General features: G+C 46.9%; 1 protein-coding gene across 1 annotated transcript in view; it reads left to right on the forward strand.

Annotated features, from left to right (window-relative positions):
* The first annotated feature begins 3075 nt into the window (after positions 1 to 3075).
* Positions 3076 to 13837, forward strand: part of LOC110199912 (aryl hydrocarbon receptor-like) — a 64226-nt gene continuing 53464 nt past the window's right edge. The window contains exons 1-3 of the mRNA XM_078155419.1: positions 3076 to 3121; positions 3567 to 3694; positions 4801 to 4987. Coding sequence (XP_078011545.1) covers positions 3076 to 3121; positions 3567 to 3694; positions 4801 to 4987 — 361 coding nt within the window. The remainder of the gene's footprint in view (positions 3122 to 3566; positions 3695 to 4800; positions 4988 to 13837) is intronic.

Consider the following 13837-nt stretch of genomic DNA (forward strand, 5'->3'; position numbering starts at 1 on the left):
TATTTAACTCAAAGAGGGATTTGTAATTTCTGCTAGAGGCAAGAAGGCACTGCTGAACTTGAGGAGAGGTGTGCCATGGTGCTGGGTGAATCTGGCAGCTGTGTAGAGGAGGCAGCAGGGGCAGGAGAAGCTGGAGGCAAGGAGACCAAACAGGAGACTTTTGCAAAGCTAAGACATGTGGGAGACCTAAAACAAGATGGAGAGCAGTGGGTAGAGAGAAAGGAATTGATCAATCAATCCATGAACATGTATGAAGCACCTACTACGTGCCAGGCACTGTGCTAGGCCCGGTATGTGACTGATGTGAGTGATAGTTGGAAAGAATATCAGTGCTGGAGTCAGAGACTCTTCATGCCTTGGAAAGGTCACTTGATGCCTTGGAGCCTCTGTTTCCTTATCTCTTAAAGGGGGTTTTGGACTAGATGCCTCTGAGGCCCTTTCCAGCTCTAGACTGTGATTCTACTGTGAGGTTAAAAGCAATAAATCTTGGCAACTGAGTGGCCATGAAGCTGGAGTGAGTGAGAGAGAGAAATCAAGGAGGACACTGGCGCTGAGCACCAGATGTTAGAGGAGGCTGGCCTTTACTGGAAACCTAAGATCCTCTGCCGGACACATTGAGTCACATGATCTACTGAGGGAGGGATCTCTGCAGGGTTCCCCCCTGCAGAGCCAAGTTTGGGGAGCACTGCTGAACCTGGCAGACAAAAGCAGAGAGCCCTAAACCTAACACTCCCTCACCCAGCCTTTTCCGTGGTGGTCCCCAGACACGTTCCAACTCTCTCTGCTCCAGAGGAACTGGAGAATTGGAAGGTGTGTTTACCAACCTTTACCACAGCTGATCAGACCCACATGCTGCCTGATTGTACAGGGAACTGGGACCACCCAAGCCATTCAGCAAAATTGCCAAGTCAACGAAAATGTAGTAAACTCGCTCTGTATGCACAGCCAAGCATCCATCCAGGCCCCAGAGCACGCTCTTTCTTCCTTTCCTGTTTGGAATCCGTGGTTTCCTTGGATCTCGCTAAACTGCTCCCTGCTGCAGGAAGCCTGGGGGATCTTCCTGGCCCATAGTGCCCTCTCCCACCACAATTACCTTGGGTTTGTTGACAACAATGTACTTGACCTAGAGGCCTGAGGGCAAGGACTCTCCTTTTGTATTATCCAGAGCCCAGAGCAGTGTCTGGCACACAGACACAAATGATTGTTGAGTTGAGCGGTGGAACAGTCGGTAGGCATTGTATTTAGGGTTAGCAAGACCTAGAGGGGCCTTGTGACTTTTAACGCCACTTCGGGCTAGCTGGGCGACGCCTAAATTTCCTCTCTTGTAAAATGAGGAGATGGGAATGCTTGGCTTCTAAGGCCTCTTCCAGCCCCAAATCTGTGCCCCTGCCCTGCTCTTGTATTGACAAGTACAAACAGCCCTTGGGCCTCCCCTCTTGGGACCACCCAGAACTGCAGAACTCCCGGGGCTCCGGCCCTTTCGAGATGGAGACTAGGGATGTCCCTGACGGCCCCTTCTAGGGCCTCCGTTGGAGGCGCCCCCGGGATCAGAGGCCAGGACTGTCAGGAACTGCCGCCCTTCTGTTGGAGAGGCAACTGTGTCCCCGGCGAACTATCAGCAGGGGCGGTCACTGGATCGGACTGTAGGTGCTGTTCGAGGGAGCAGCCAAGGACGCAGGAGTCCGGGGTTGCCTGGGAAAGGAAGCCTGCAGCGTTGGCAGGGCAGGGCGCTGATGGGCGACGCTGGTGCCAGGAGTAGGTGCCCAGAGAGCGGCTTCTTCTCTTGCTCCCCGATCCCGGGCTGATCTGAGCTGAGCCAAGCTAGGCGGAGTGACGGGCCGGGCCGGGGAGGGGACAGTCTGGGGGAGGGCAGGGACGGCTTCTCTGCTTTCTTCTGCGTCTCCGCCCCGAGCACAGCCAGACCCCGAGCCCCAGCCGGGCAGAGGTTCCCCGCACCAGCCCTCTGCCTTCAGCCCCGCCAAAAGCGGGAGTGGCGAGCCGCCCGAGGGGGAGGGAGGCCCTGTCTGGTCCCGCCTTTCCACCCGCCCTCCCCCCCCAGTCCCGCGCAGTGCCCGACTCCGGCCCCCCAGAGCCTATAGTACCCCGAGCTCGAGCCCTTGCCGACGGCACCATGTACGCTGGCCGCCGACGGAGAAAGCCCGTGCCCAGGACGTGAGTGCCAGGCCCGCCGTAGGGCAGGGGGCGGGAGGGGAGGGGACGACTCGCCAGAGCCTGGGGGGGTGGTGGGTAATTCCGCGAGGCCGCTTATTCCGGGGAGGCGGGCTAGGGGTCCCCGGGGAGTAGATGTGAGCCCGGGGAGCGAGTGACAGCCCCGGTAAAGTGGCATCCTCTGCATCCCGGGGTCGGTGTCGGTGTTGGGTTGGACCCTGGGGGGGAGGGTGTGAACTTCGGGTCTGGGCATGGGCCCCTCCCCGGGAAGCAGCGGAACACATCAGGCCACCGCAGGGTTCGAGAACAGAAGGCCAGGGTGAGAGAGGCGGAGGGGGACTTTCTACTGCCCCGTCCATTCTTCTCCTGGTCTCCTTCTGTTCGTTCAAGTCCATTCACGGTCCTATGCCTCATCAGTTGTATGTCCTTGGACAAGTCCCGGCCCCTCTGACCAGACCCCACGTTCGTCCCTCCAACGGGAAGGGTTGTGATGGCAGTACCTTTCTGCTCCCTCCCTGAGCTGCGTCGTCATTCTTAACTCATCCTGTTCTAACGAAGAGTAGAAAGCGGTCCCGGCTCCACAGTTCCCGGCTCTTTGCCTGAGAGTCGGGGGTCCTGATCTGTAGGGTGACTGTGATGCTCACGGGCTGAGGGACCCTGCTCAAGCCCTTTTTCCTTTCTGCGCCAAGGGTCCTCACTGAGACCGGCTGCGTTTAGGGATTTGTCGATCCCAGACCCGCGCCACATCCTAGGAGGAAAAGTTTCTGGTGACTTCAGCGATTCCCAGGGTGCTGCTGTGACTTCACTTGGGAGGGCTTAGGGGCTCAAGACACACAGGATGGGGAACAGGCAGCGTGCGTGGAAGCTCCCCCCAGAAGCGCCTCCTCTTCCTCAGCCTCCGCGGAAATGCAGCCACAGAAAAAGCCGCTGGATTTGGCGTCAGAGGAAGCGGGTGCAAACCCAGCTGCCTGGGTGACTTGGGCACCTCTCTGAGACTCAGTTTCTTCATCTATAAAATGAGGAGGCTTGGACTAGATGCCGTTGATATTCTCCTTGGAGTCAAATACTAGCTCTACCCATTTCCTCTGTAGGGCTTTGGGCAAATCCCTTTGCCTCTCTGGACCTCAATATCCTGATCCATGAAAAGACAAGGTTGGACTAAATGACCCCCCATTCCCTTCCAGCCTCTAGGCCCCAGCCAGCTAGTTTTCTTTCTTTTTTTGGGGGGGGGGGGGAGGCTGTCCTGTCCTACACGCTCTTGTTGCTGCTGCTCTTTGTTCTTGGCCCCTGCTTGCCCTGGGTGTGGGAGGGGGCTTTGCTCTGCTCCCAAAGGGACCACCCCCTCCAGCTTTCACCAGAGGAAGCCCCCCTGTGCATTCCCCACTCTCTGCCCCTAGATCAGGGGATTCTGTGGGTTGAACCTAAACTAGCCACAGCAGCAGCACCACCACCAATGCCAAGACCAGAGCTGCTGTCGGTTTTCCTGAGGGGGCGCCAAAGGCTGGAGGATTTCCCCGAGATCCCGGTAGCTCATCGGTGCTAGAGCTGGATTTGAACTCATAGTCTCTGTTTCCCACTCTCTCCCCACTTTGCCCATCCTCCCTCCTCCAGTTCCCACAGACTGTTTCCCGGGACACAAACATTTAAGCCAGTTTCCATTCTGCAAGGGAGGCCAGCATCACATTTCCCATTGGTTCTATCACCACCTCCTCTTCCCCCATTGCTGTCTGGCCTGGGTGTGTAATGGCTGCCGTGAAGCTAGCATCTCCAGTCATGAAAGAGGGGGACCAGGGCCAGCAGTTGCTTCTCTGTCTGAGCCTACACTGCTGCTCTCATTTCAGAATGCATCAGATTTGGATTTTTCCAATAAAAGGTTCCAGTTGGAAGCTTTCATTTCAGAAAGAATATTTTCACTCCTCACCTGCCCCCTGAGAACTATCAGTCTGTAGCATCCAAAGCAAAAGGAATCCAGATTTGATTCTTTGTTGCCATTTGATTATAGAGTGGACAGATGACTATCCAGTTGTGCCAGATTGTGTGTGAGACCTGCATGATGTGGTCATCTCTGGCCCTGACTGGTACAGTAGCAGATGTCGACAGGCTTTGGCGAGGGGCGTAGAGCTCTAGACTGGGTCCTCGCTCTGAGACCGTGGGGCCTTACCATAGGATAAAAGATGGAAAGGCGGTGGGACAGAAGGTCTTGGCTCCACCGTGGGCTTTCTTGGAAGGTCTCTTGATGATCTTGGATTTAGGAAAGGGATCTTCTAAGTCCTGGACTGACAGGCAACCCCTCCATAAATGCTGTTTGAATTGAATTGGAACCCTGAGAAAAGCGGGTCGTTTCCCTGTAGGAGGGGTAAAAGCTCTCTTATGATCCTTACTTTGAATCAGAAGACCCAGGATCAAAAGATACTGACAAACTAAACATCCTGTAGACTTCCGATTAGGCAGGAGTTCCCAGGCCAGATGATTTAAAGAAAGCTTGAGGGTGTGTGGCTAGAAGCCCACTAACAAACGGCTGGGTCCTCCTCTCCCCGTGTTTCCTGAGGACTAGCAGTGGTTGGGAGCAGGAGGGGGAAGGCCTACCATTGTAACATGTCTGCCTTTGCCCCTCCCACCCCCCAACTGCAGGGCCAAGTTGCCTCCTCTGAAGGTGTCAAGGCAAACCCCTCCAAGCGGCACCGGGAGAGGCTGAACTCTGAGCTGGAGTGCCTGGCCAGCCTGCTGCCCTTTCCCAATGAGGTCATCTCCAGTTTGGACAAACTGTCCATCCTCCGGCTTACTGTCAGCTACCTGCGTACTCAAAGCTTCTTCCAAGGTAAGCCCTGGGCCCCTGGCTCACTCTAGATCTTGCCCAAGGGGAGTAGAATGGGCAAGGGGCAATCTCCCACAAGGAAAGGGTGGTTGAAAATGCTTTGTTCCCCCCTTTAAAGTGCTTTGGATGTGGCCACTATGATTACTATGACCATTGTCATCTGTATCAAATCCTCCTCCCAAATAAGACCTTCCGGCCTCATTGGATCTTAGTGGAATTCTATTTCTTGTCCTTGACAAGAATAAATTCAATTCTTTTCCATCGTGTGAGGAAAAACAAGTGAATTCTGAAATTGCTAAGGCAGGTCAGTTTCCAACGCGAAATATGGGGCTTACTTGGGTACCCTGGCCTAGTTCAAAACAAACATGGCACGGAGATGAATATTGAGTCCTAGCTCTTGGTAGTAAGTTGAGCGCAGACCTGCAGGAAGGCTAGCGAAGCTTCAAAACCAATTGATTTCCTTTGAAGATAATATTTCTCCAGTGCACTTATATTCCATCTTCTCGAAATGTGTACCTTTTGGAGTGCAATTTCTATGATCCCAGCCTTTCAAATGGGCTAGAAGGAACAAGAGGAAAGAGGAAGTCCTGTCTTAGTGGACTCTGACCTCTCTCCTGAAGGAAAAAGCAATTTCAACTCTGAAATTCATGGATTTAATTTTTTTTTAAATGTTTCTCTAGAGGACATCTAGATTACTGCTTCAGAAAAGAGAAAAATATAAACATACCTGCTCATCTACTCAAATCACCTTACCAGGCTTTCTTAGAGCTGGCAGCTACAATCCTGGCTACAAGACAGTTGATATCTTGCCGGCTCATGTCCTTTTCATTTCGACTTAAACTCCTTCCATGATCTCTTTATTTACGCCATACAGCCTATTTCCCGCAGAAAGACGAGCAGTGTTTCCACTTGATTCTATTTGCAGATAGATTGTGTTTTCATTTAAAAAGAGATCTTTCTTGTTTTGGCTGTACCTAATGTTTTCTCTGTTTGGAAGTTATTCAGATAAACAATCAAAAATATTTATTGAACATGCTTCCATTCATTGGTTTGAGGAGCATCCGTTTGGTTTGAGATGTCAGCTGCTCCTCCAGATGTATTCTGTGTGTTTGTACATATTTATATATATATGTGTCTGCATGTACATTTGTGTGAGAGATAACAGCATTGGTAGTTGGAGCTCACCAGTTCCCTGCACAGAAATCTAGAGAGGGGTTTCCAGGCATCAATCATTCCTTGATGCTTAGCCCATCTAGTGACATGTTTGGCAAACATGCCTTCATTCTTGTCTCCATCTTCCTTTCTTTTTCGTAGCCCTTAATACCTTTCTAGGTCTTCTCCAATTCTTGCATCGTTGACGCAGAGCTTTTGCAGTGTCCTTTGTCTCACTGTGGTATATACACATTCAAGAATGGCATTGAAATGTATATGTGGTTAGAATGAAGGTTGAAGGGGGCTACTGGAAGTCACGATATGATCTAAGGTTGCTCTTCATTGCTACTTTGAATTGATCTTTTCATGTTCATTAGGAAGCTAAAAACACCCTGTTATCTAGAAAAGCAATTGTTCTATATTTTTCTTGCATCCTTAGAAAATACGACAGATTTCAAACATTTTCTTTTGGTATCAGACTTCTTCTGCATGTATGAGCTGTGCTTTAGAGCACATCTGTTTATTCTAGGATGTGCACTACTCTGCCAGGCACACGCATATGTGCATGTGTGTGCTTCTGCATATATTTTCGGCTCTGGGTGACGGATTTGATAACATGTGCACCAATTCATATTAAAGAAACCTGGAGAGTGGGCTTGCCAGGCATTTCGTCATTTGCTTTGCTGCATCATTTCTAGGGATGCATTTATTTAATAAACTTTCATCATCACTATTACCTTCATCATCCCTTCCTTTTTATAGCCCTTAATACTTTCTCATGTCTTTTCCTATCCTTGCTCATTTTAGATGATAACTATGCAGAGTGCTTTCCCATATTTCAGTATGGATAGTTTCAAAGGCAATTTGAAATTGAAGAGTGTTTTGCATAAAATATCTAGTGGCATTTTTAAGTCAATCCATTATATATCTCATGGCGGTGGGGATTGTGTTGTCCTCAATTTCAAAGAAATGAAAGAGGAACATAATTGGTTGGTAAATCTGTCTTTTCCAGGCTTACTGAGTACAATTATGTTGGGGCCAGCAATGTATATTCCAAAAATATCTGCTTGAAAATTTTGGCTGGAAAATTTGCCTGTATTTGATATCTTACTCCTTATTTTATTTTGAATATTTTATCTAAATGGGAACTGAACTGAAGTCACTCCACTTCTAGAATGATTAGAAAGAGACCTTTTCTCTTTGATGATGCCCATCTAGTTTTGCTTTCTTTTTCCCAATAACAGTCTAATTTCACATTTGATGGGCTTTTTTTAAGCTTGAACTCTTCTCCTGAATTAGTAAAGCGACTGCAGTCAAATGAAGCTCTTCCTCCCACACTGTTTCTGAAAGCGTGTCTGATGAGTTAGTAGTGAAGTAGGAAAAGAAAGCATGTTGAAAATAGAAATAGTAGGAATTTCATTTTCTTTGTTGGTCAGTCCTTCAGTCCTGTCCGACTCTTTGTGACCCCATTTGAAGCTTCTTGGCCAAGGTTCTGGAGTGCTTTGCCATTTCCTTCTCCAGTAGGAATTTAGTAGAGACATGCAATATTGGGGATTTCCAAAGACAAGTGTGCTTGCAATCATCAAAGTGATTTTCTGTTGTTTGAAACCCGCACGTGCCTTTGTTTTCTGGAGTCGACCACGCTGCTTGTTGGAAGTCAGTGGTGCAGTGCAGCCATTGGGCTCTTCTGGGGCATTAATAATGTAAAACTTGCAGCGAAAGAATTTCTCAAAGGGAGGAGGGGAGGCTGCAATGGCTTCAAACAGCAGCTTTGAATGGGTTCATCAAGTCACCAAGAATCTCAATGGGCTTGTTTTCCACTGGCAATGAAATTCTTCCAAAATAGCTGTGCATCCAGCTAAGTAAAATGGAGACCAACGCGGGTGGATCTAGGGAAGAGAGACCTCAATAATGAAGGTCTGTAAGATTAAAGACGTTTTTTAAAGCCTACAGTATTCAGATGAACAGATGTCATTTTTGTTTAATCAAATGCCAGTTTCTCACAATCTTGGCTTAAGGTTAACCCTGGGTGAGGGACATAACATCTTTTAGCCCTAGTTTCTCATTTTTAAAATGATGAAGTTTGACTCTAAGTTCCCTTCCAACTCAAAATTTACAAGCCTATGATTCTAAGATAAGTATGCAGGCACATAAACAAAGGAGAGAGGATTGTAGATGAATCTAGGATGGAATGTCTTGACTATTGAGGTCTGGGAAGGAAGGAAGGAGGGAGGGAGGGAAGGAAGGAAGGAAGGAAGGAAGGAAGGAAGGAAGGAAGGAAGGAAGGAAGGAAGGAAGGAAGGAGGGAGGGAGGGAGTGAGGGAAGGAAGAAAGGAAGGAAGGAGGGAGGGAGTGAGGGAAGGAAGGAAGGAAGGAAGAAAGGAGGGAGGGAGGGAGGGAAGGAAGGAGGGAAGGAGGGAAGGAAGGAAGGAAACAAGCATTTATTAAGTGCTTACAATGGGCCAATCATTGTCCTAAGTGCTGGAGATACAAATATAAGCAAAAAGAAAGATACTCCTGAGGAACACAACACACAAAAGGGATCTGAAAGGGGAAGGAGAAGGAGGGAGATGAAAATACCTAGCCCAAGTTCATGATATTGAAGCCTAGAAAGTCTGGTCCACCTGGGTCCTTCCACAAAATAGGGGTTGTGAGAGAAACTCACCAATGGGAGAATGTTAAGCCATTCACTAACATGAAGCTACGGTTTCTTCCCAATCATGGGGTAATTTGGAGGTTTAGTACCTATCCACCTCCATTAGTGACACAGAGGCAACAAAATATGCTCCTTGGATGACTAGAAGTGTACTTAAGGCAGTTAGGTGGCACAGGGCATAAAGAGCTCTTGAGTCGGGAAGATATCTTAAACTTGGTATGTCCAAAGCTGAACTCGTTAATTTTCCTCCTAAACACTGTTCATTCCCCTTCCCTGTTACAATAGGAGCCACCGTCATCCTCCCAGGCTCTCAGGCTCATAAAATAGGAGTCATCCTGGATTCCTCACTATCTCTCACCCCTCCCCCATATTCAATATGGTGCCAAGGCCTGTTGATTTCACCTTTGCAAATTCTTCAGAATATACCTCCTTCTGTCCTCTGACACTACCCCTACTCTGGCACAGGACCTCAGCACCTCATGCCTGGACTACTGTAATGGCCTCCAGGTAGGTCTGCCCGCCTCAGATCTCTCCCCCACTCCAGTCCAGCCACCAAATGATTTTCCGAAAGTATAGGTGTGACCCCATGTCACCCCCCTAAGCAATAAACTCCAGTGGCCTCTATCACCTCTAGGAGCAAACACAAGATGCTCTTTGAGGCATTCAAAGCCCTTCATAATCTAGCCTCCTTCTCCTTTCCAGTCTTATTAAACCTTACTCCCCAACACTTGCACACATTATTCTGTCACCCATCTCCATTCCTTTGCACTCTTACTCCATACATAGAATGAGTTCCTCCTTCACCACCTCTGTGTCCAAGTTTCCTTCAAAACTCAGCTCAAGTATCACCTGATCCATGAGGTATTTCCTAATTCTCCCCAGCTGCTAGTGCTTCTCTCCCAAAACTACCTCTTATTAATTTTTGTATGTGTTTGATGTACACTTATATTTCTATATGTACACACTGTCTTTCCCATTGTGATGGGACAAGGATCATATCACTTTTGTCTTGTACCCCAAGCAGTTAACACTATGTAGTGTCCCTAACTTAATGGCTGTTCCACAAATAAGACACTCTATCTCTTGACTCCAGGCACTTTTTCTAGCTGTTCCCCATGTCTCAAATACTCTCCTTCTTCCACTCTAACTACTGACCTCCCTAGCTTCTTTTCAATCTCAATTAAAATCCTACTTCTACAAGAAGCTTTCCTCAACCCCTCTTGATTACACTGTAGTCCCTCTGTTCATTGTCTCCTATTTATCCTATATAGAGATTGCTTTGTGTATGTTTGTTTGCATGTTGTCTTCCCCATTAAATTGCTAACTCCATGAGGGTAGAGATTGTTTTTTGACTATTTTTGTCAACACTAAGCACAGTGCCTATCACATAGTAGGTTCTTAATAAATGTTTATTGATTGATTGATAAGAAAATCAATTCAAATCTAGCTTTAGGCATTCACTAGCTGTGAAGTCCTGGGCAATCTGTCTGACTTAGTTTTCTCATTAGTAGAATGGTGATAATAATAGCATTTACCTTGGATACAATGAGATATATAAGGATAAAATGAGATAATCTTTATAAAGTGTCATATAAATGATAGCTAATATTATTATTATTACTATTACTATTACATCTACTACTATGACTGTTGTTGTTGTTTAATCATTTCAGTCATATCTGACTCCTGATGATCCCATTCAGGGTTTTCTTGGCAAAGATACTAAAATGGTTTCTCATTTTCTTCTCTAGCTCATTTGACAGGAAACTGAGGCAATGGGGTTAAGTGGTTTGCCTAGGGTCACATAGCTAGTAAGTGTTTGAGGCCAGAGTTGAATTCAGGAAAATGAGTCTTAGATAACTGCGCTCAAGCTGTAATTTGGGTACATTCTCAAAAGGATTCATGTTTTACCACCCACAGTGAGTCTGCACTGAGTAGTATCCTTGGGCCAATATGTTGGAATTAGAACCCATTACCTTTTCAGACTCATTGCCATTGACCTTTGAAAATTAAGAAAGCCTATAACATCCCAATCTACAAAATTGGATGAGGTTTCGGAGGGCAGGGGACAGAAGTATCTCATTTTGTTTTGAAAAGAGACTCAACAAATTCTTTGGGGAAACAAGGAAAATAGAATTGAATTATTTTAGCCCTGCTATTTTTTTCTCCTGTCAGGCAGGTTCTAAATGTTCCCTATTTGGGGGTGATTTGAGGGTAATTCTTTTGGTGTCTGATATTCTAATACCTCCTTCCTCAGAGGTAAACCTGCAAATAAGGTGTATTGGGGAGGGTACTTCCGCATGTGGAGTGAGGATGTCCTCCTATAACAAGAAGGGGAAAGCTGAGGAGTTTCATGAAGGCAGGTTTGCTATGGATGGTTAAACATGGATCCGTGGGAAGACATTCATCTCAGGCCCTGAGCACTCCTCCTTTCAGCACTGAAATTCCATTTCTTTCAGATGGTGCAGGATCAGAAACCTTAAGTAAAATTAAAATTCCCCTTTTGTACTTTGGAGCATGAGTAAAAGGCGATGACCAACTCGTAAAGGCTGCTCTTTTGCCTCTGAGCTAGTCCCCAGAAAGCCCAGCAGCATGCAGAGGAGAGCAGCTCAGGCCTATGGTCTAGGACGCCACTTCTTCTTCCTTGCAGCCAGTTTCACAGACTTGGCTGGGATGTGGCCACAGTCCTAAGTATTCCTGTGGAGGGGTGAATCGGGGAGAGGTCATTGTCAGGAGACCTGAAATCCTTCGCTGAATTGTTCGGATTTGATCACCTGTTGGGGATTAGTGGGGACTTGATCCACTCTGGGCTCTTGAACTGGGGCAAGCTGTGTAGGAGACAGTCCGATCTGGGAATAGTTTGGAAGAAGTGGCCAGACGAGAGATGGCTAGGACAGAGAAGAATGCTGGACCAGGGACTTGGGCATCTGGGTTCAAATTCCAACTCTACCACTTACTTAGTGACTACTTAGGACACCTTGGACAGAGAGATGTGGAGTCAAGGGCCTGGGTTCTAATTCGCTCTTTGACACTTGTTCATTTTGTCATCCTGGGCAAGTCACTCCAACTCTCTCTCACCTCCACTTTCCTCATCTGTAAAATGAAGGGATTGGATGAAGTGATCTTTACAATCCTTTTGAATGGGGGCAGCTAAGTGGTGCAGTGCACAGAGCATTGGCCCTGAAGTCAGGAGGACCTGAGTTCAGATCTGGACTCAGACACATAACACCCCCTAGCTTGTGGTACTCTGGACAAATTACTTAACCCCCACTGCCTCACCAAAACAAAAATCTTTCTAACTTTGAAGTCAGGAAGTCCAAGGCTCAAAGCAAGAGTTCAAGGTCAAAATCATAGAAAATGAATTTGCAGTTAGAAGTGACTTCACAGGTCATGTAGTCCAATCAGCTTGTTTTACAATTAGGAAACAGGCTCAGAGAGGTCCACAGGAGTGTGATTTAGGAACCTCCGAGACCATCTGACCCAACCTGATCACTTAACAGATGGGGGAACCGACCGAGATAGATGATATGATCTGCCCAGATTGTGTGAGGTTATATCAGAACGGAGACTTGAATCTGGGTCCTCTGACTTGAGGGCACCTTTTCCCGAGGTCACACAGATATGTACTTCTATGTGTGTGTGTGTGTGTGTGTGTGTGTGTGTGTATACATATACATACATATCCGTGTATGTGGCTACACACACATATGTGTGTATATATACACTCACATATTGTGTACACACACAATACACATGTACATATATGCATATATGTGTGTGTATACACACATATCTCTATCTATCTATCTATCTATCTATCTATCTATCTATCTATCTATCACAGCCAGGATCCACACTCAGATCTTCTGATGAAATGCTTTTCTATTTTATGGAAATAAGTTTCTTTATAGGTCTTTGCTCCATAAAAATCAAACCAAACAAACCCCTGAGCTAAGAAGTTGAAGGTTTGACAGGCATAACTGTCCTGGGAGAAGATACAACTGTTTACCCACTTTGTTTTTAAGTGTTTGTGGGTGGGAGAGGGCGGCGATCTAACCGTGCCCCTGGCTAGCTCTGAGACACTGCTTCATTCCTGGAGCCCAAACACGCTTTCCTGCTGTTGTGTGCTAGATGCACTCACTCATTCTCCAAGCCCGGCTGCCTCTCGGTGGGAGGTCTCCCATGTCTAGAATCCACTTTTTGTGACCCCCTGGAGTGAGAGATGTTGTATTTTGGTGTCCTGAATAATGAAAGACGGCAATCTGGGCATGTGTGACAACGTGTCCTGTCTGAGGTAAATTCTCAGCATGTAATGTTAACAGACAGGTCAGCCTGAGAGCTATTGACTAGATCTGGAGGCACTAGTAGATAAATCATGTTTATTCCACAGAAAAGAAATAACCAGAGGTTTATTTAAAATTCTGTTTAAGGCCCCCTGTTGCTCAGTAAAATGCATTTCAGCGTAACTTCTTCCCTTTTGATCTTTTGTTGGGAGTCAAGTATGTCAGAGTACAATTAAGGAGGAAAATGAAATGAGGTCTTTTCATGATTACTGCTGTACTTTGATTACATCTATGATCTCCTCAGCACAGATTGCAGCCCATCGATGTCTTCTTTTCCTGTGTGACTTTTGATTTGTCTTTTCTGGGATCTGTAGTGGGGATGGGTGGAGGATGTAGTAATGAGGGCCATTTTGTATTTTTTGTGGATTCATGATTTGTCAAGGCCAAATACTTCATCAATAAGGGTCTAGCTCCTGGTCACTCAGCACTAGAGTAGACTAGACCATGGATAGGAGGGTATGGAAAGTTTTTCCAGGCTGGTAGATATCACCAGAGCTTGTGCTCATCTCAAGAGGGCCTTGAAGAACCCACATCAACATTTCCTCTACTCCCCTTCATTCACAATGAGTGAGGTGTGGCAGAAGTGGCAAAAGATTGTCATTATTGTGCCTAATTAAACATTTTTAGGAATGTCCTTACAAATTTCCTTTTAAGTATTTATGGTTTAGAGAGAGGACATGGCCCTAGGTGGTTACAAGCAGA

Source organism: Phascolarctos cinereus, unplaced genomic scaffold (genome assembly GCF_003287225.1).
Source record: "Phascolarctos cinereus isolate Bilbo 61053 unplaced genomic scaffold, phaCin_HiC Scaffold_5;HRSCAF=322, whole genome shotgun sequence".
Classification (NCBI taxonomy): Eukaryota; Metazoa; Chordata; class Mammalia; order Diprotodontia; family Phascolarctidae; genus Phascolarctos; species Phascolarctos cinereus.